General features: G+C 44.1%; 1 protein-coding gene across 7 annotated transcripts in view; it reads right to left on the minus strand.

Annotated features, from left to right (window-relative positions):
- Positions 1-16,287: 16,287 nt before the first annotated feature.
- The window catches only part of IL10RB (interleukin 10 receptor subunit beta), a 32,783-nt gene continuing 25,910 nt past the window's right edge, over positions 16,288-23,160 (minus strand). For all 7 annotated transcript variants that reach the window (XM_029603566.1, XM_029603562.1, XM_029603563.1 and 4 more), the window contains exons 6-7: positions 21,889-22,046; positions 16,288-17,417 (exon numbers count right to left, since the gene is read on the minus strand). In XM_029603566.1, the coding sequence (XP_029459426.1) occupies positions 17,187-17,417; positions 21,889-22,046 (389 nt within the window). In that variant the 3' untranslated portion in view covers positions 16,288-17,186. The remainder of the gene's footprint in view (positions 17,418-21,888; positions 22,047-23,160) is intronic.

Raw genomic sequence — 23,160 nt, forward strand, 5'->3', positions numbered from 1 at the left:
TTGACGTCCTATAGATGGGTAGACAAGTCCTGAGAAAATATCAGGATATCATCGAGGTACACCATGACACTCTTGTACAACAGGTCCCGCAAGATGTCGTTCATCATGTTCTGGAACATGGTGGTTGCGTTGCACAGGCTGAAGGGCATTACTAAGTACTCGAAATAACCATCTCGAGTGTTGAAGGCTGTTTTCCATTCATCGCCACTGCGAATGGGAACTAAGTTGTAGCCCCCTTCAGGTCAAGTCTCGAGAATATTTTGGCACCTTGAAGCCTGTCGAACAGCTCTGAGATTAAAGGCAGGGGATATCGGTCTTTGATCGTGATCTCATTCAGACCTCGATAGTCGATACAAGGACGCAAGGTACCGTCCTTCTTCCCCATGAAGAAGAAACCTGCGCCGGCTGGAGACTTTGATGGTCTAATGAATCCCTTCTGTAAATTCTCCTCGATGTATTCGGATTTAACCTTGTTCTCCATAACAGAGAGTGGATAGACACGTCCTTTAAGAGGTTCAGTGTTAGGTTTCAGCCTTATGGCACAGTCGTAAGATCTGTGTGGAGGAAGGATGTCAGCTTCTTTGGAGAACACATCACTGAATGATGCGTATTGAGGCAGAAGTCCTGGCAACACTGGAGTTGTAGGCATGCAGAGGACAGGAGAAACCTCCTTAAGGCACTTGCCATGACAACCTGGGCCCCAGCAGGAGAGTTCCAAGGAGGACCAGTCGAATTGAGGGTGATGCAACTGCAACTAGGGTAACCCCAGAATGATAGGGTGCACAGCCTTCTCTAACACAAAGAAGGAAATTAACTCACAATGAAGGGCTCCGGTGCGAAGGGTTACCAGTTCAGTATGCCAGGTCACATCACCTGGCAAAGACTCTCCATGGATAGATGATAAAAGCAGTGGAACTTCCAAAGTGGCGAGGGGAATTCTCAAATGTACCACTAGGCATCGAAGTATAAAGTTGCCTCCTGGCCTGAATCCACCAAGGCAAGAGTTTGAACTTCGGACGGTCCGCAGATCAGGGAGACTGGGAGAGAGAGTGGAGGAGAGGTTGTGGTAAGGCCTAAGAACAGTCCTCCCACAGGACTTAGGCCCATCCGTTTCCTGGACGAATTGGGCATGTTGGGACATCGTGACCAGTCTGTCCACAGTACATACACAGGCCATGCCTCTTCCGAAGTCTTCTCTCTTTAGAAGTCAGGTGACTGCGACCAAGTTGCATTGGTCCTTTTCCACTGGTGACAAGTATTGCTGGAACTATCTGGAGTGCAGGTTTAGCTCAAACCTCCTTCTGAACCTGTCTACTGTAGGCTTGGGTTCTTTCACTTTATCGCGGAGCCAGTGGTCAATTCTAGTAGCCAAAGCCACTAGTTCATCCAGTGAGTCAGGTGTCTCACGAGCGGCCAGCTCGTCTTTCAAGCAAGTATCCAGATCTCTGAAGAAGAGGGTTTTTAGGCATTTGGAATCCCAGCATAGTTCCGTAGCAAGAGTCTTAAACTCTAATGCAAAATCAGCCAGTGGTCGGTTGCTTTGCTTCAGGTCCAGAGTAGAACCAGCAACAGTCACTTGAGCAGGGTCGTCAAAAACGGACTTAAACAAATCAAAATATCCGTCAATATCCTGCAGAATTGGATCCTTACGTTCCCACAGCATTGAGACCCAAGACAAGGCCCTTCCATCAAAATAAGATAGAATATAAGTAGTCTTGGCATAGGCCGTGGGGAAGTGAGAAGGCTGTAATGCAAAATGCATGCAGCACTGATTTAGAAAACCTCTAGTCCTTTGAATCTCTTCAGAGAAACGAACTGGAGCAACCAGAGGTACTGTAGTCTTTAGTTACTTCAGGTAACTGACCATCATTACTGGGAGCAGCACCTTGATTCTTCTGTGTGTGTAGCTGATGGAATGCAGAAATGAGTTTCTCCAATGTGTCTTGTTGTTCAGCAATGCGCAGGGCCAGGCCCGATACGGCCTGCATTGAGCTGTGCCGGATCCATGGAGTTAGCAATCTGTTATGTTTTGTAAGGTTTGGGTGGACCCTTGGACACTGTGGCAGCTGACCACGCCCACGGGGGTAGTCCCGTGAGGGGCCACAGGTCAGGCTCAGCTCTGGACACACAAACACAGATTATATCTTTATTTAGACAGTTTGTGAAGCCACCAGAGGTGGTGGTAGTGTAGAAGATGGAGCCCGGCTGGGCTAGTATTCCTCAGGGTGCTGGAATAGCGGTTCCTCCCGTAGCAGTGCTGTAGTGAAAAGATCTGAGAGAATGAGTACAATAAGACATTCACAGAGTCCCCAGTATGGAGAAGCCCCAAGATAGGGAGAACTGGCCCTCGAGGAGCGAGTATCAGATCCCTGGGAGCAGAGGCACGTTGGCAAGTACTCACGCAGCATTTCCAAGTAGGAGATGGCACTGGCACTGGAATGGAGGCAGGCCCTCGAGGAGCGAGTACCTGGTTCCAGGGAAACAGCTCTGAGGAGTAGATGGTAGTAGTACTCACAGATGGTGTTTGCAGCGAATTCTTCCAAGTAGAAGAGGAGATGGACACAGGCAGCGAGTCAGGGAACATGGGCCCTCGAGGAACGAGTACCGGTTCCTGATAGCGACCTGAAAGAAGCAGAGAGGCCCCCGAGGAGCGGGTACCCAGTTAGCAGAAAAGAGTCCAATAGAAGTTGGAGGCAGAAGTTGGATCCATAGGAAATCCCTTGCTAACTCAACGGCTAGCAATAAACAGTAGGCTTAAATATCCGGGCCGCGTGCGTCATCACAGGGGGACGCCCCTGAGGTTTGCGCCATAGAGGAAATAAGAATGAAGGCCGCATGGCACGCGTGCTCTAAGGTACCTGAGGAGCATGGCGGGGATGCTGGAGAGGACGGTGGGCAGACGCTGCAGCAGCCAGACGTCCACAAGGAGCAGGAGGAGTTGCAGAAAAAGAAAGGTAGGCGGAGTGAAGCCGTCGGGCAGCAACGGTTGCAACATGCATTTAGGGAAGATTTATTTATTTAACATTTTTCTATACCGAACTTCATGACAAGCTTCATATCAGATCGGTTTACATGGAACTTAGGGATTAACTAAACATAACCATATAACAGGAAGGCCGAGGCGCAGTTACAAATAACAGGGAGAAAGAACTTGGGGGCTAGAGTAGCCTGGAAATAAAAGGACAGAAATAACTAGAGGCTGAGAACGTATGTCTATGCTGTGGCTGGACCGGGCATTTAGCCAAATGGGCTGAGACTGAATGAGAGTACTGTTGAAATATTAGAACTTAAGGGTATTCCTCAGGGTGCTGGAATAGCGGTTCCTCCCGTAGCAGTGCTGTAGTGAAAAGATCTGAGAGAATGAGTACAATAAGACATTCACAGAGTCCCCAGTATGGAGAAGCCCCAAGATAGGGAGAACTGGCCCTCGAGGAGCGAGTATCAGATCCCTGGGAGCAGAGGCACGTTGGCAAGTACTCACGCAGCATTTCCAAGTAGGAGATGGCACTGGCACTGGAATGGAGGCAGGCCCTCGAGGAGCGAGTACCTGGTTCCAGGGAAACAGCTCTGAGGAGTAGATGGTAGTAGTACTCACAGATGGTGTTTGCAGCGAATTCTTCCAAGTAGAAGAGGAGATGGACACAGGCAGCGAGTCAGGGAACATGGGCCCTCGAGGAACGAGTACCGGTTCCTGATAGCGACCTGAAAGAAGCAGAGAGGCCCCCGAGGAGCGGAGGCCTCTCTGCCAAACACCCAATTACCCAAACACCTTCTAGGTGTTTGGGTAATTGCCAGGTTCTTGTGGCCTGGTTTGGCCTCTGTTGGAAACAGGATGCTGGGCTTGATGGACCCTTGGTCTGACCCAGCATGGCAATTTCTTATGTTCTTATGTTCTTAAGGGTAGGCTTGGAGGAAAAGCCAAGTCTTGAGTTTTTTTCGGAAGATAAGGCCATTGCGAAAAGGCTAAACAAATTCTTTGCTTTGGTGTTTTCTGAAGAGGATGTTAGAGAGATACCCGTCCCGGAGACAGTTTTCAAGGGTGATGATTCAGATGAACTGAACCAAATTATGGTGAATCTGGAAGATGTAGTAGGCCAGATTTACAAACTGAAGAGTGGTAAATTGCCTGGACTGGATGATATACACCCCAGGATTCTGAAAGAACGTAAAAATGAAATTTCAGACCTATTAGTAAAAATTTTAAACCCATCATTAACATCGTCCATTGTACCTGAAGACTGGAGGGTGGCTAATGTAACCCTCCAGTCTTTCTAAAGGGCTCCAGGGGAGATCCAGGAAACCTTAGACCGGAGAGCCTGACTTCAGTGCTGGGAAAAATCATGGAAACTGTTATAAAGAATAAAATCACAGAACATTTAATAGTTTAATGGGTCACAGTCAGCATGGATTTACCCAAGGGAAGTCTTGCCTCAAAAATCTACATTTTTATGAAGGGGTGAATAAACATGTGGACAAAAGTGAACCAATAGATGTGGTGTATTTGGATTTTCAGAAGGTGTTTGACAAAGTCCCTCATGAGAAGCTTCTAAGAAAACTAAAAAGAAATGGGATAGGAGGTGATGTCCTTTTGTGGATTTCAAACTGGTTAAAAAACAGGAAACAGTAGGACAAAATGGTCTGTTTTCACAGTGGAAAAAGGTAAATAGTGGAGTGCCTCAGGGATCTGTACTAGACTGGTGCTTTTTAATATATTTAGAAATGATCTGGAAAGAGGCACGATGAGTGAGGTGTTTAAATTTGCGGATGACACAAAATTATGCAGAGTAGTTAAATCACAAGTGGATTGTTATAAATTGCAGGAGGATCTTGTGAGACTGGAAGATTGAGTGTCTAAATGACAGCTGAAATTTAATGTGGGCAAGTGCAAAGTGATGCACATAGGGAAAAATAACCCTTGCTGTGGAGTTATCAATCAGGAAAGAGATCTAGGCATCATAGTGGATAATACATTGAAGTCATCAGCTCAGTGTGATGTGTCAGTCAAAAAAACAAACCGAATGTTAGGAATTATTAGGAAGGGAATGGTGAAAAAACTGGTGGATGTCATATTGCCTCTGTATCATTCCACAGTGAAATCGCACCTTGAATACTGTATGCAGTTCTGGTCGCTGCATCTTAGAAAAGATATAGAAAGAAGTTGGCCATAGAGGCAAAAACTCATAATAAATTTTTTTTAAATATATCTGAAGCAGAAAGCCTGCGAGAGAATTGGTTGGACTATTAGATGATTGAGGGATTAAAGGGGCACAAGGTGGAGAAAGGGCGACCAAAATGATAAAGGGGATGGAACGGTTCTCCTATGAGGAAAAGCTAATGAGGTTAGGGCTGTTCAGCTTGGAGAAGGGGGGATATGATAAAGGTCTAGAAAATAATGAAAGGACTTGAACGGGTACTCCATGAAGTTAGCAAGTAGCTCACTTGACTAGTGGGTACTCCATGAAGTTAGCAAGTAGCTCACTTAAAACAAATAATAGAAAACTCTTTTTCACTCAATGCATAGTTAAGCTCTGGAATTCATTGCCAGAGGACGTGGTTATGGCAGTTGGTGTAGCTGGGTTTAGAAAAGGTTTGGATAAGTTCCTAGAGCAGAAGTCCATAAACTGCTATTAATCAATAAGGATTAGTAGCTTGGGATCTATTCGTTTAATGTTTGGATACTTGCCTGGTAGTTGTGATTTGGATTGGCCACTGTTGGAAACAGGATACTGGGCTTGATGGATCCTTCGTCTGACTCAGTATGGCATATCTTATATTCTTATGTTCTTAAAAAGAATAAAAAGGAGGGAACCTCTACCTTAGTTGGAATGGCTCCTTTCTTTTTCTTCTCCATCAAGTGACAAAATTAAGACCAAGCCAAAATTGAGCAGGTGCACATTTTTTCTAGTGCTCGAAGATGCCAACCAATGACATTGGGAGGGCAGAGGAATCACCTCAGGTGAAGATACTGTCACTCTCACTGTCTCCCACAAACAGGCAGGTTCCCAGTCAAGGCTCCCCCCAGAGAAATATTTTTTTAAACATTTCAATCTGAGATGTAATGAGCAATTAGGGAAAGCTCAAAATCGTATATTCATCCACCTTGTTGGATTTCCTAGCATCTCTAGTTTAGTCTGTGCAGACATAGAGTCTTTTTGCATTGCTGTAATTTGATTTATATTCCACTTTTTAAGGCACTTCAAAATGGATTACAATCAGGACTGTAGTTATTTCTCTATCCCCAGAGGGCTCACAACCTAACAGGCGGATGCAGTAATCTGACCACTAAAAAACTGTGTGCTGGATTCCAGCGCACATTTTGAACGCTGGGGTTAATTTGTTTTTTTTAACTCCTGATGCAATAAGCTAATGATATGCTAACGTAATGTAACCGTCTCTTTGTTTCGTCATTTAATTGACGTGTTAGACATTTTACAGCGGCGTTCGTATTAATACAATACAAATTATTATTCCAAAATGGAGTCACGTTACACTAAATGTTAGTGCGTAACTGCGTCACTACGCATTACGTGCCGTTTGCGTTGCAAATATTAGTACATTAAAAATGGCTGTGCGTTTCACTGCTGGCATGGTTAGACGAGAGACTTTTCAGTTGTTCAGTCTTCAGAGGTTCACGAAATTGAACTCCTTCATTATCAGGAGTTAAAATGTGCAAAAACTGTAAAATGTGCATTCGGCACAGGGCAAATGAACATTTTAACAAAGGAAGGCCGACCCTGACAACTGGTGGCAGCTGCTGTTGTCACATAGTCAGATAAATACTGATTTATTAAGCTATCTGGCAGCAGGAAGCAGCTGCCAGATAGCCGGAGGAATAGTACTTATCCATCTGTCTTCCACTGGTCACTGCTAATTAGCCAGATAAAGTACTTATCCAGCTAAGTAGCACTGACCCATGCCAAACAGACAGATAAGTAGCAATTTATCTGGCTATCTGGCAGCAGCTTCCCTCTGCCAGATATTTGGATAAATCGTAAATTATCAGGGTAAGTGGTGGCGGCTGCTACCACTTACCTGCCGGGACATTTTTTTCACTTTTTAACTATTGTTTTCTAGGGATGTGAATCGTGTGCCCAATCGTTTTAACGATCGATTTTGGCTGGGGGGGGGGGGGGGGGGGGGGGGGAATCTGATCGGCATGGTTTTTTTTTGTAAAAAAATCAGTTTTTCGGTTAGTGGGCACTAACGGAAAATGTTACAATTTGACACTTTTCAGGTCAGTTTAGGAATGAATATGTATTCCTATTGGCTGCCCTCTTATTTATTCATGTTACCAAGGTTCCCACTGACAATATATGGGGGATGGGAAATGGAAACGGTTGGTAGCTTGACAAAAAAAGTAATGTGATCAGTCAATATGACTAGAACTTGTGCCCTATCCCTGATACCTGGAGTGTTGTGATCTTCCTGCACGCAGTGCCCTATCCCTGATACCGGGGGTATTGTGATCTTCCTGCACTCAGTGCCCTATCCCTGATACCGGGAGTGTTGTGATCTTCCTGCACTCAGTGCCCTATCCCTGATACCGGGAGTGTTGTGATCTTCCTGCACTCAGTGCCCTATCCCTGATACCGGGAGTGTTGTGATCTTCCTGCACACAGTGCCCTAACCCTGATACCGGGAGTGTTGTGATCTTCCTGCACTCAGTGCCCTATCCCCGATACCGGGAGTGATGTGATCTTCCTGCACACAGTGCCCTATCCCTGATACCGGGAGTGTTGTGATCTTCCTGCACTCAGTGCCCTATCCCCGATACCGGGAGTGTTGTGATCTTCCTGCACGCAGTGCCCTATCCCTGAATCCGGGAGTGTTGTGAGCTTCCTGCACACAGTGCCCTATCCCAGTTACCGGGGGTGTTGTTATCTTCCTGCATGCAGTGCCCTATCCCTCCGATTTCGGAGTGGCCTTGGAGGAAACGGGCAGCGCGCGCAGGGCTCAGTGCGCGCAAGTTGCACAAATGTGCACCCCCTTGCGCGCGCCGACCCCGGATTTTATAAGGTGCATGCGGCTACATGCGTATCTTATAAAATCTTCCTGCACACAGTGCCCTATCCCAGTTACCGGGGGTGTTGTGATCTTCCTGCATGCAGTGCCCTATCCCTCCGATTTCGGAGTGGCCTTGGAGGAAACGGGCAGCGCGCGCAGGGCTCAGTACGCGCAAGTTGCACAAATGTGCACCCCCTTGCGCGCGCCGACCCCGGATTTTATAAGGTGCGTGCGGCTACGTGCGTATCTTATAAAATCTTCCTGCACACAGTGCCCTATCCCAGTTACCGGGGGTGTTGTGATCTTCCTGCATGCAGTGCCCTATCCCTCCGATTTCGGAGTGGCCTTGGAGGAAACGGGCAGCGCGCGCAGGGCTCAGTGCGCGCAAGTTGCACAAATGTGCACCCCCTTGCGCACACCGACCCCGGATTTTATAATATGCGCGCAGCTACGTGCGTATCTTATAAAATCCGGCGTACTTTTGTTCGCGCACCAGGCGCGAACAAAAGTACGCGCGCACGCTCTTTTTAAAAATGTACCCATGTACTTGCTGTCTGGACTGATCCCTTAACTACGCCACCACTTTCAACCTGGCATCATTGAATGATGGACATGGTATTGCTGGAGCAAATGGATTATACAAAATCACCTAAGATAACGGACAAGCAATATGCTGATTGCTGGGCTTTATATTACTCTCTTCTTTCTTCAGACTTTCAAGGTCATCTGATCTCAGCAGGCTACCGCGTCAATTGGTATTCCACTGCTCCATCCGCACCCAAGCCTTGAGTGGGACTATGATGCCCATTTGTTTTTCTTGCATCCTAGATTTTATTTCCGTATGTGGGACTTGGGGCTTCTGGGTTGGTTGGGGGTGGGGGGTAGGGGCAGCATCCGTTGGTTGGTGAGGATGGTTGTGTGGGTGAGATGCGTGAGGTGTGCATGTTATGAATGGTCTGAATGAGAATTCTGACTAGCTTGGGGTGTTCACTTTGAGAACAGGGGTGGCAGATGCTGTTCAAATGAAGATCTGCATAACCACTGTTTTGATTGTTATATTGTTGGTCTCACTTTTTGCATACCTTTATGTGTTTGTGGAAATGCACATCTTCGCAATAAAAATGATTTTGCAAAAAAAAAAAAAGAAAGGCCAGAACCAATGCAATAAGCACGGACAAACAAGAACACCACTAAACTGGATCCACACAAAGAACAGAAGGCAAAATAGCCAAACATAAGCTAAGGCTATGGACTAAGCCAAATCAGAGCTAGAATGGCCACAACATAGAGTGCAAGAGACTCCAGGCTGAAGCCAGGTACTTAACAGGGAGTGCTGAGATCATGGCCATCAACAGGTCTTCCAAGCTATAGGGCTTGGAGGACTAAGGCAGCAGATTACGTGGCCCACTGAGGGCCCCTGCTGATGAGAGGTCAGCACTGCACATAGGTATTCTCACACCCATGGGGTTAACCCCCTATTACCTTCCCCCATGGCTTCCTCTCCTAAGAGCTGCCTCAATGCTCCTCAACTTGCTCCTCCTTCAAGTGTCCTAGCAGACAAAATAATTGAAACCAGTGGGACGCTCATGTTGGGACTCAGGGACATTTCATCCAGCCAAGGCTCTGTTCCTGAGCCTCAGCATCAGATCCATCTGAGGACACATCACTGGATCTCTTCACAAAGAAGGGCAAAGCGCATGGCTGAGAAGAAGTAGAGGTTGCAGGAGGATAAACCCTTGTTTTGCACTTCCTCTTTCTCATAGTAAAAAAAAAAGGTAACACCACAGAGGAAATAAGATATTTACCTTAGATTTCTCAGCAAAGACTAAGTCATATTGACTTGACCTCAGAACTTTGAGCAATGACTATTACTTAAACACCACGGGATTCTCGCTCGTCTGCATCAGACGTTAACTTTATTGTTGATGCACCTATGCTCTTATACTTATTACCCCAAATCCTGGAAACCTACTGCACATCCTACCTACTCCTAGAAGATGAGTCCGTTTTCCTAATCCTCTCTCCCCCCCTTTTTTTTTTTGTCCTTCCTTGCTGCTCTTTGTTCCAGGGAGAAGGAAAATCTTGCAGTGATACAGTAACCGTCACAATATTCTGTACTGTTTAATTTAAATCAATTGTAATATGCCTTGAGGCCATTCTTGGTAAAAAGTGGAATATCAGATGTTTATAAATAAAATATTTATTTCCATGTAAGGTTCAATAGGCTTCACCATAGGTTTATATGAGGAAGTTTTCAGCAATGGAAGCTTCCAGGCAAGATGTAACAAAAGCTGAATAATAGCAAGGACCTGTCCCCAAAATGGTTAGTCAGCTTGAGAGTTCATAAAGGTGACTCAATAAGGCACGGGAGGGAGTGGGAGGAGACATCAACCAAGGGGGCTGAGGAAAGACAGCAGGAGACTGTGTCCCTCCCAGGTTCCGAGATAGAACGAGCACGTGCCCGATCTTCTGTCTACTGAGAGCACATCTTGCTTTCTCATGTGGTTGAAGAAGTTGTCCATGGGGACTTCAATCAACAGGTCTCTGGAGGGTTCCTCCCCCACAAGCTCTTTGGGGAAAAGATTTGATACCATGGGGATTGGAAAGAGTCTGGGAGGTATTTGAGGGAAAGGAGATCTTTCAGGAGCCAAGGGAGATCTAAATTTTCTGCTACACTTTACTCAAGGTGCAAAAGGATTGTATTTTGAACCAGTGACAGTCCAAAGATGGTCTTTTCCATATATGTTCCTACCAGGTCTCTCAGATTCTCTGGGCAAAGTCTCCTTGATGTTTCTTCTCTCCGTGGTGCCCTTTTGTCAGCAACATGCTGCCTTTTCGATCTTGGGACCCGTACTATGGAGTTTCCTTCCTCCTACGATATGTACTTTGTCCGATACTGAGGAATTTAAAAAGGGGCTCAAACAAAAGGAACCTGCCAACCTAGCACTATCTTGGATCCCCCAGATTAGATGTTCTAGTCCTATGTTTATGTTCAGTATGTGGGGAAAGTCAACCTTATTTTCAGCTCACTGCAAGATTAGAAGAGAAACTTTTTTTTTATACTGAGACATGAGCAAATCAGTACCAATAAAGCTTATTTCTAAAAACAGTTCTAGTTTCCTGCAAAGCAGCTGGTTTCCATTCCTCTTTTCCTCACTGCTTTGCATTCATGTGACAGACTGAACTCTGTAATGGTATGGCAGCTTTTACTTCAGCATTTGGCAAGGTGGGAGGACTTGAGGCTCAAGTTGCATATGTTTTTCCCTAGAGAAACCCATGCAGACATTCATGTATTTCATGCCTACATTTTTTGACTGGTTGTCAGACTGAAATTTGATTGCACGGGTCGAAGCAGCTATTTCAAAAGGTGTATAGCCTCTAACAGATGGCGCAAGAACCTGGTAAAAGTGTTAAGTTTCCTTGAATTAGTTCACAAATTTTTTTTAAATCTTTTGTGTATTCCATCTTTATTGGCAAAGTTGTCAGAGTGCAAATAATCAGGTAAACATCTAAATTTGTAAGTAGCTATCTCCAGTTTTATTCAAACTACTGGTTTTCCATCTGTTTCTTGCATGCCAAACTTAGAATCTACCCATTATCTAATAAACATGAAACGACTTTAACTCTTCAATTGACAAACCCAATGTTTGAAAACCTACTTTTGATTTTTTTTTTTTTTTATCCAAAGTAGATTGCATTCAGAAATGAGGGGTGGAAAATGTTCTATTTCTAAAAATGAATTTTTCATAAAAGTCATTAGTAACAATGAACAGAATATTAGGTAAGCTCAGTAAATTCAAGCTCTGAAATTATTTCAGAATAACATTTAAGCCACATAGGGACAGTAACTTTCAAACTCACACATGGGCACACATTTGCTTGCATACGTTGGCCTGCACCCAGGGATGCAGCCATTTTATAACTTGTGTGCATATGTGCACGCATATTATAAAATAGCCTGGCTGCGTGCACATGGCCCGAATTTTAAGTGGGCATGCAAATCCCGCTTCTGCCATGTAAACTGGGGGATTTTAATACGCTGCCATTCCCAGTTTCACCAGTTCACCCAAATAAGAGAGGTCTTCCAAACCCCCCCCCCCCCAGTTAGCCCTGTCATTTAAAACCCCATAAATCTGCCTAGTTTATTTTATAACTTACACCTCCTCCATAGCAGAAGTAAACTTATGTGGCAGGGGGTCTCGGCGGGCACATAAGTATTTACGTGTACATTTCTGGTTCACACCCTGATAACGCCTATGCCCTGTCCCATTTTGAAAACTTTGGAGATGTGCGGATCTGCATTGCTTTTAAAATTCACTCAGCTTGCGCGAGCCTAACTTATTTGCTCATCCCCTAATTAATGCGTGCGCTGGGCTTTTAAAATTCACCTTTAAGTGGCTTCATTGATTTTTTTTTGTTCCCCAATCCAACATTTCAGTTCAACTACTTGGCTACCTGAACAATTTTGATATACAGCATAGGAAATGAATAGGGTGCTTTGCATACCTACAGGTCTGTGAGCATGCCAAATCAAAAGCACTCATGTATTTAGGACAACATGAAACTTCATACACATTAAAACCATCCGAGAAAAATCTTACCCAAATCAGAAAGCCACTGTTGCAGTTGGATACTGCAGGCGAGGAAGTGGACCCTTGGGCCGGCCCACCAAGGATGACAGGGTAGGCCGGGAGGCGGAGCCACAGGCTGGCGGTGTTCACCCGGGAACCAGGAGCCCCCCAGGAGGAGCCCGTAGGGTCCTGGAACCTTGGGACTTGGGGAATATGCTCAAAGTCCAGTGGCAGTTAAGGCCTAGGCTGGGAGTGTAGTATAGGAAGTCCAAAAGTATAAGATAGTCCGTGGACCGGCTGTACAGGCCGAGGGCCAGCTGATGACAGGGCAGCGGGCGGCAGCGGGAGCTGTAACTAACCGGACACTGAGGCAGGGTCTGTAGAATACAGGAACTGGAGCATGCTGAAGAGTGGAATGGAATCTGTAGCAGACTGTGGACTGAAGCAGGCTGTAGACTGGAGCAGGTTGTAGCGAAGTCGGGAATGGACCAAGGTCAGAGGCAGGCGGCAGGCTGAAGCGAAGTCGGGAACGAGCCAAGGTCAGAGGCAGGCGGCAGGCTGAAGCAAAGTCAAAAGGCAGTCCAAAGGTTAAGTCAGAAACGAGGAACAGACGAAGCGCAACTCAGAACTGCTAGGCAGTAGTGAACCTCGTTGCAAGGTGAGGAGACTGAGTCCGGACGCCGGTTATATCGGCCTTAGGGCGTGGCGGCATCAGCACAGGCGGGGCCAGACTTCCGGGAGCTGTGCGCACAAAGTGGGCGTCCTCACGCGCGTGCGAGGCAGCGGGGAGACAGGCAAGCAATGGCGGCCGCCACGTGGAACCGGCAGAGCTGCTGGAGTCCCAGCCACGCGGAACGCGGCGTTTCCAGCAGCGGAGGTAGGCACTGTTCAGAGCTAGCGAAGGGGAAGCGGTAGAGACCGCAACAGCCAGTTACACTGGATATTGTTACACTTAATCCACATTTCTTATTTTTATTGAACCAGAGTTGCTTTGGATGTCAAATTTTTACCAACTCCTTTGGTAAAATCCAACAATTGTTCCTAGTGGAGCTGGTGAAAATCTGAACATTCACTCAACGTCTGCTGAAATTCAGCACTTAGAGCTGGACTTTGAATTGTTTGCATAACTAACTCAGGAACCACTCACTTCTGTACAGAACGCCTTTGCGTAGGCTCTCGTCTTTTCTAACATGAGAAATTGGTTACACCCAAGTATGGAATGTCAACTACTGACAAATTCACAGCATTAATGGATTACAGAATATTATTGCCCAGTTGTCTGCAATACAGAGTTTATGAATGCAACATATCAGAAAATGATTAATTACCATTCTTTGTTCTTTCAAACCAGCACATGCAGAATGGGTTAACATTTCTATCTTTCCCCTCCCACTGCTGATCGGCAGGACACTTTCTGCTTAGACGCACAATATGAAAAGCATTCTCTTAGCATACAGGAGAATCATGGAGAATCACTTCACAATTCCCAGCTCAATCGAGAAGTTCACATTTTTAGCAGATGTTCAAGACTTGGTGCTATGAGATGCCCTTTTATCCCATCTCAACATATTATACTCTCATGATTGGCTGTGATCACCTTAGCCAAAGCAATTTATGATTTTTTTGTAGAATTTGATGTGACACAGTGCTTTGATACAGGCACCAGCACAATCAATCTTTGGTCTCTGGGAATATGTGTAAACTTGAAGAGTGTTGTAATCCCTCATTGCACCAGGCACCTTCCTCCATATACACACAGGCTCCAGATTCCTGCGGCAGCTTAAGGGGAGAATCAGCAGCAATTCTGGGGCATATTGGCATATTAAGAGGGCAATCTTCAAAGCTCTCCACCTGGGTAAATTGGCCTGAATAATTCCCCTCGCTAAACCTACAGGCAGATTTGTACAGCACGCATGCTTGTAGCTGACTGATGGGAATGCACTTCGTGGAGATGAGGATGGGGTAAGGAAACGCCACCCGCAGATTTGAATTTCAAATCCAGATGTGAACTTTTCCAGTCAGTCTTTGCCCACTGCAGATAGTTTCTTCCCGCAGACTATTCTCAAAGGAAAAGCACCCGTTTACGAGCTCTGCAGGCATGAAGTAGCCATGGACTGCGTAACTATGTGAGCTTTCTGAAACTTGCCTCCTAAAGAAGGTGACTTTTTTACATTAGAAAAATTAAAATGCTTTTCCGATGTTGCTTGCAGGGCTGTATAATTTGAGGATTTTTTGGATAAAGAAAAGGGATCTCAGTTGTGGCCCCAGGGAGGGCACCTCAGGGAGTAGCAATGACATTCTGGGATTAGAGATAAGAAGGAAGGAGGGTCTGAAATTGTGAGGGAATAGCATGAAGAAAAAAAAAAAAGGGGAGGGGGAGGGGTGCTCCTTCTTCCTTCCTAATCCCATCCCTGGTCCACAGCCCTCCCCGCTCCAATCCCATATACCCTCTGATAGACATCTGTGCCCATCCCACTCCACTCCCAGCCTTGTTCCACTCTCTCTCACATACAATCACCCATTCCTCCCATTATTCCCCCCTCTTTTATGCCTCCCCCAAGCAGATCTCCTCTCTCACATACTCCATCTCCCTCCCAGCCCCTCCTCATCCTCCCAAGTGTTCCTGGCTCGGATTCCCTCACCCATGTACATCTGTCCAGCCCGCAGGAGCAGCATGAAAGTGGCAGCGCCTCAGGCCATCTTCTCCATTTTCCATGAGCTTCAGTCGCATTTACAACCATGCAGGACAGCCTACTGGCAAGCGGTTTAAAGTGCAAGTTGGAGGCCAGAGGCAGAGGGAACAGCCTACGGCATAGCCATCCTTCTCCTCTTGCCAGTCAGATTGTTAGCAGGGAGAAAAAAAAAGTGTGCTTGCCCACTCATAGGACCCAGGAACAGTCTCTTAAAGTCCACAGCAAGGCTGATTCTGCCACAGGGGTTGCAAAATCAGGGGCCTTACCTATCCATGGCAAAAATTCCACGGCCCAGTACATCTGTAACATCAGTCTGCTGAAAGCTGTATACTAGACAGGCGTCCCGGGGCTTTGCGCGTGCTGGCGGCCTATGCAAAATAGGCACATCGGCACAGGGCTTTTAAATTCTAGCCCATATTATGACATACGCTTATTTTTATGGTCTTGTTTGAAATTTGAAACATTCTAAAAGTGACCACGGCACTTTTTAGTTTTAGGATGCTGCTACTCATGCTGTTACTGCTTTCCCCGGATCAAGATTTTAAAAACAACCCAACGCTTCTCCTCTGATGCCAGGCTCCTCTAACTGAGCCACCTTACGGCATTGTTTTCTCCTTGCCGTGCCATACTGAAGATATGTCTCAGATTTAATGCATTGTAACTTACAGGTGAATTTTAAATGCCTGATGCACGCAATCAATCAAGGATATGCAAATGTTAGGCCAACACACACTGAGTGGATTTTAAAAGCTGCCCAGGTACACAGGTAAAGGCCACTGTGTGCACATCTCTGAATTTCTGAAAAAGGCACAGGGCATGGGCCTTCTGGGATTTTAATCTGAAATTTGTACATAAATACTTACGTACACTGGCAAGCACCAGGATCCACTTCAGTGTAACTTTACTTCTGGCATGGGTGACATGTAAGTGATAAAAATCTAGGCAGAGCAGTGGTATTTTAAGGGGCAGAGCTAACAGGCAAGAAGAGAGTTTGGAAGACCTATTCCTTAACTTGGAAAACTGGCAATGGTGTTGGCCTGCATCCCTTTTAAAATTAATCCCCCCCACTTACAGGGTAGAAGTAGGATTTGTGCAAATGGGACATGTCTACTTAAAGGTCAGCACCCATGTGCTGCAGGCAGGCTATTTTATAATAGGCACACATAGCCACGTGTAGGTTACAAAATAGCCCCATCCCTGGGCCAACATAGGTGCACATGTGCGCCTCCGGGCCACTTTCAAGATTCACCCTTCCTTTGCAGTTTGTGTAGCACACTTTAGGGCTTTGTGTACTAGACAGGCCCCACAGGCACATGAAGTGCAGACTTTACTAAACAGGATGCAGGGTGGGAAGGGGATTTTAGCAAAGTTGTGCTTCACCGCAAAACTGACTGGAGCTTTATCATTGAAAATCTTCCAGACATTACAGTAGGGGAAACCAAAACTAGAGCAAGTTTTATACCAGAGCTAATTTTAGATAAATACTCCACACTGGCTCCTAATTTTCACAGGTACAAGCATAGTACTGGGTTACATATCAATTACTTAAGCAACCCAAGCTATACCTCTAAGTGTTTCTTTTATGAGGGTAGTTTTTAAAAAAACAAAACACAGGCTTACTATATACAAAAACTATATACACTGCAGAAAGATACAAAATGTTGAAAAATTAAATAAACTTCAGGAAATATTGACATACAATTTTACACATGAATAATTACTAAATGATTGAATAGTAATACAGTGCATTAAAAAGGTACTCCTGGTCCTAGCTTACATGTAAGTAGAGGGTAAGACTCCTCTTCAACACACTCTGTCTTATTTTTCCTTGTGAACATCTCTTATTCAGAGATTGGTCAGAAAAGTCTCTATGCTACTGTTCATGCCTCTTGTTCAGTAGCATTTCCACTGCTGGCATTCAGCGCAGGGTAAAAGGAGTATGCGGCATCCGTGCCAAGTGTTCACATTCATTGGACAGAGGTCTTCGGGAGTTGTGAAGCAGCTCTGCTCTATTGTCAGTGAATGCAGCATGCTCCTGGCTGTAGGCTTCAGTTTCGTCTGTAACCACGGTGCATACAGTGCAGGATTCATGGTTTTCTTGTTTCTCTGGTGCAAGAAATGGAGCATTGTAGAAGGGCTTATTCAGATACTGTGAAAGAAGGAAAACAAGAATTTTTCTTCACATTGTTTGTGCTTAAGTTTGCATATGGTTTATAGGACAGCTGAACCTGCTCTCATGCTACTGATAACTGTATGAGCTGCCTGGATGTCCTTTAGCAAGAGACCGGCCACCTGGCTCATACATCGACCAGCGTAACTGGCCGATTGGGACTGCATGCAAAGGAGAGAAAACCAGATAGACCAAGTAGCTCATATTAAGAAAGCATCTCCACCTGGATCCCATCCCTTTTATTAAGTTGATGTCTTTTTCTTGTAATTTTTCAAAGTTCTGATAACCTATCTAAATATGGATCCCAGAACTAGACACCATACTCTTAACACAATGAGAGCTTTGTATGGTGGAATAGTGCTCCTCATTTTTAATGCATGCTAATATTAAAAGCAGTAGTCTACATTGACCACTTCTGATCCATTCTAACATGTAGATACTACTGCCACTTTGTTTTGGTTATCACTAGCAAATATTTATTTTATCATTATCAGGAAGGACTGTTCTATCGTTATCCACATTAAACTGCATCTTTCAGTGAACTGCATGGTTCCCCTAGGTGCCTGGCTTTTTATGCAATGTCTCCTCTGCTGAAATTCCCCCTTCACCACCAAGTTTAAATTTTGTCAGCAAAAATAAAATATTACTCTTTAGATAATTTGGAGATGTGTTATAATAAAGAGATTAAAAACAGACCACACTGAATCTTGCTACTTATGCCACATCAAATCCATGCTCTGTCTATTGATCTGGGATGTATCTTTTCAACCAATTCTCTGCTCACTTGGAATAAAAAAAAAAAAAAAAAAAAAAAAAGTAGTATGGTAACTTTCTACCAAATATTTTGTCAAATCCAAAGTAACTTCCATTGACTTTTTTTTATCTGGTCTATATTTTAGGTTATTTCTGATCAGCTTAGTTTGTGACAAAAAGCCATGTTGTCACACCCAAGTTTCTGCAGTAAGTAATTACCTTTTATTGATGTGCACTCATCAACAGAAGCAATGACAAAGACAGGTCTTGTCAGATTCTACATAACAAGCATAAACTTGATTCCTATATCCTACAAAGCTAGCATTATTCACTTGTCTCAGCATTTTTTTTTTAATCAGTAGAGGTTTCATTTCTGCTTTCTTTTATTTAAGTAATCTCTCTCTCATACATCAGTGCTTTCATTTGTATTCTGAACATAAACAAGCCAGTTTTAAAAATAAATCATCATCATCTGCACAGGAAAGTAAAGTAGAGTTAGATCATCATGCAACCTTTAGTTCCCTATTCCCTCTGTCTGCATAGATAATATAGTTAGATATATGGCTAAGAACTGGTTGTCTACTTTGTGTAATTATCTTTTGACCTGAAATGCTCAAGAAAAGCTTTTGCCAATTCTCTACCTTCTTTCATTATAATCAACGCTAGGAACGTTCCTGGAATAGATGTTAAATGCTTAGACCTAACACCCATTGTATAAGCAGTATATAAATAATGTTAAATAAAGTTACTAGATTCAGATCTCATGCCATTTATGTACATATACATATGTCCTGAGCAATCCTCTGGTACCAGCTAATTTCTTGTGAGGGAAGAGAGAACGCACAAGTCAATGCCACCCAGCCTTGTGCTATGCTCTTCCCCAAAGTACTTCATTCTACCAGGATCCCTTTATTTTATAAAGGAAAGAGTAACTTAGCACAAATTGGGATCAAATAGAAATTCTAAAGTCCTTTTTAAGACTGAGATAGTCTAATCCTTTATTAATCCTTGAGAACTCCTCAAATAGCTTATTATTGCTATTTCTGAGACAGAATGGGTTTTTGGTGCTTCTCGTATTCTGAGGGGTAGACAGTAAACTATTTGACTGTGTAAGGCTTCGTTTCTATTAGATTTCCCAACTGCCTCTGGGGCCTAGCCCTTTATATTAAGATTAAATACATTTCACATAATTAAGAATCTTAATTTGTGTATGCCATTTCATTACTAGGAAAGATACTGGCAGATTTTTATAGTGTGCATCGTGCTGATACACAAACCTAAAAAGGTATCCTAAAAATAATCACTGTTTATCCATTATTCCTAAAATTCCCTAGCTTACAAACATTCAAGGTTTTACCTCAATTATATAACATTTTTCCTGCAATCTGTCATACGCCCTCAAGCCAGAGACGATACATCCCCCTCTGTAGCTCCTAGGAATTTTAATACATGCAAGGTAACAGGTGGGCAGGCCCATCAGGATATAGCTGAAAAGAGATTAGGTATTTGTAGAATGGAAGATAGGAAGGGGGTGGGGGTGGCAGCAACAGTTTGAGTTGATATTTGAAAAATCAGTAAGAAGCAGATAAATATGTAGGCAAACAGCTGGTTCTAGTGCAAGAGGAATAAGTGACAAGGACTAAATACAGACTAGAGCCTGCGGATGGGGGAGGAGCTATAGGAAGAGAGACAGGTCAGGCCTGAAGGCACAGGGGGAGAGACTGAGAGATGAAGAGTTAGAAAGAGATAGCAGCAAAACCACAAAGAGCAGCCAGTGAAGGTTCTGTAGGAAGGGGGCAGGAAACACTAGGCCATGGGAGCCAGCTTTTAAAACTGATTGGGGTGCTAAACAGAACACAAAATTGTTCTTTTCCAGACATAGTGAATGGCGTTTGCTTATTATTGGGGTGCCTAAGCACACAAAGAGCTGGCACTTGTGAGTCAGGCAGGTGAATTTTGAAGAAACTGGAGGAAGAAGAGAGAAGGATAGGCCAGCTAAATGGGAATTACTATAATCTAGTCAAAAGAACACAAATGCAAGGTTAAGGATTTTAGTCATTGCAAACAACAAAAAAAACCAAAAAAACAAACCAAACCACGACCCTCACTGAGAACAAGACAATTCAGTCATGTCTTCTTAATTTTTCTTTGTAGGGCCCTCACTAGGTTCCCTACGAAGGTGTAGCCTTACAGAAAGCCACAGCAACCCCTCTATGAGGCTGCTGTAATGGTTGTTTCCTGTGTTTCTATAAAAGACAGTCCCTAGAGGAGGTGTGGTTATTTTGAATTGAAAGTCTTGGCTTTTTTAGTTCCCTTTTTCCTGGAGAAATCCTAGGCCCAGTTCACTGGGCTATGGGATTTGTGGAGATTTAAAAGACTTTGATTTTACTATTTGAGGTTAGAGGAGTTTTTTTGTTTGTTTTTTTTAATCTTCTGTTGAAAGGACATTTTTCTACCTTCCTCTTTTTGTTTAGAAAATTTATTTCCTTCTGGTTCTCTCAGCCTAAGAATCAGTGCCCACATGGCAAACATCTTGCTCATGTAGTATACAGAAGAAGTAGGAGAAGACAATGATAGATTACTCACTGGCAATCTCTCTCTGGTGTATACCAGAGTCAAAAGAGAAAGGAGTAGATGGTAAGGAGTCAAATATTTATACTTCAGCATTGTTCATTCAGGTACAATTTACGAGTGGAGGGTGTGCCCATTCGTACAGAGCCCTGATAGGCTTCCACAAGCTGTTGGAATTTAGACCAAGTTTCAGAAAGGAATAAGGGGGACCTCAGTAACAGAAAGGAGGAAGCACCCAGTTGCAAATTCAAATATTTATTTCTGGACTGTGGATTTAATCAACAGAAAAGCGTATTCTGTGTTAGATCCCTGTTGCGCCATAAGTACTTTGGTAAATACTTTTTATGCCTGAACCCCAGTCATGTGTCCCTTCGATTCTTTTAAGTGTACTTTGTAATTGACACTCTTAATGCCTTGGGTCCCAGAGGATCTCTCTTAACGATATATGTCCAACTCTTATAACTCTCCATATTTACACTTGCATATTTATTTTTATCTCCTTTTGTTTGTAATGTTTGAATTTGTATATTTATTTATTTATTTTATTTATTTATTAACTTTTATTTACCGACATTCGTGAAGCACATCATGCCGGTTTACAAAGAACTCAAGTGGGAGATACAGTGAAACAATATAACAATATAACATAACAATGTAACATTATAACAAAGTGAACAAATAAAACAGTACAAAAATGAAACCATGGGAGCCGAATTGGGGGGGGGGGGGGGGGAGGGGGGGAGCATAGTTAGGAGGTAAGGGGAGAATACAAAAGAGTAGGGGGAGACTATGTACAGGAGAACTGTATAGGTGTCATTTAACTACGTAGAATTACGGAGACGTCGAAAGTTGAAGAAGGCGGTAAAACTGGGAAATAGTTACTTCAGAGGGTATAAAAAAGGGGGGGTGGAGGGGGGGTACATTTTTATAAACCACTTAGATCTATAATGCATTTGTATAAGTGGCATATAAGAATTTTTAAATAAATATCCTGCCCTGAAGAATCCACTGTACAAGGTTTTGAAGAGGGTGGTTGCGACTGTGTATATGACTTCCCCCTACGAATCTTAACATATTCCCGAGTTCAGAATTACATCTGCAGGAGAAAAAAAAAAAAAAGACTAACCTCCTTCAGATGATGTGGAAGTGAACATGCAGGAAAAAAGACATATCTTGCTGTCCTGTAAATATACAGTATGGTGAAGTAACCTGCAGTGACCAGTCCCAGCATGACAGCCATGGCTAGTAGGAATGTGATGATAATCACCCATTCTGGAGTTTTACCTACAACACACACAGGCATTGTATTATTCACTCAGTCATCAGCTCTCTTGTTATGTGTGTCTATATGGGGCTCTCTGTATATATTCCACCAGCTAATCTGACACAGGGAATCCCAAGGCTAAGTTTGAACCCAGGAACATGGATCACGTCTTGACAGAGGCGGGAGGGAGGTAAAGTCTTAAAGCCCTTAGGTCTCCTGTCATCATCCAGTTAAAAAAAAAAATAAAAAGTGTCTGGTGGTGTTCAAAATAAATCGTTTACTGGATTTTAACTAATGCAGAGGAATAGATTCTGTATAGTGCACACTCAACAACAGCGCAATCATACAGAAAAACCTGGTAGGACAGTCCAAAATAGTTACTATCATGGCAAGTCTTCGCACACTACCCCACTAGCTCTAAGGAAAGTGGGACCCTCCCCCCGGGTGTGCAGATCTCTGTAGCCAGTAAAAGCTGGAACATTCTCCTGAAAGGAAGAATTGGCAGTAGCTCATCCTAAGAAAGAACTCAGACAGCCTTTACTCTGCAAACCCTCAAGGCAAAACCAATAATAAGCACAAGGAGCATGGGTCTAACGCCCCCTTCCTTTGGTTCTCACAGTCTCAAGATCCTCCTTGGAACCCAAGAAAATCTCCTTCTTCCTGGAAAGCTGGAGGCCACCTTCCTAGTATGAGAGGCCATGAGCTACAGTAGGCGTATGAGTTTGGTCAAACACTCCTTTACAAGACAGCTCCCACTAGGGAGTGGGAGAGAACCCTATGCACTTCTGGCATCTGAAGACTATGATGCATATAATAAGGACACTTTGGTGACACCTTTACACACCTAGTCACCTTTTCCTCCTACCCTTGTATAGCCCTCTTCCTCCCAACCACATCTGAATAAAACCAGGACACAACTTATCAGACTCCTGCCTTAAGACACTGGAAGGAGAAGTTTAAGACCAGGGCACCAGGCACACCTTCTAGGGCCATCTTCTCCTTAACTTCCTCAATCTCCCTTTTCCTTTTGGATTTGAAGTGGAGCCCTTAGTGGAACTCCAGCTCCAGTGAACCTTCGCCCTCTGCACAGAGCCTAAAAGGTTTCCCATTGGGATTAGCAGCTCAAGTCACTCT

This window comes from Rhinatrema bivittatum, chromosome 5, assembly GCF_901001135.1.
Source record: "Rhinatrema bivittatum chromosome 5, aRhiBiv1.1, whole genome shotgun sequence".
In the NCBI taxonomy this organism is placed as follows: domain Eukaryota; kingdom Metazoa; phylum Chordata; class Amphibia; order Gymnophiona; family Rhinatrematidae; genus Rhinatrema; species Rhinatrema bivittatum.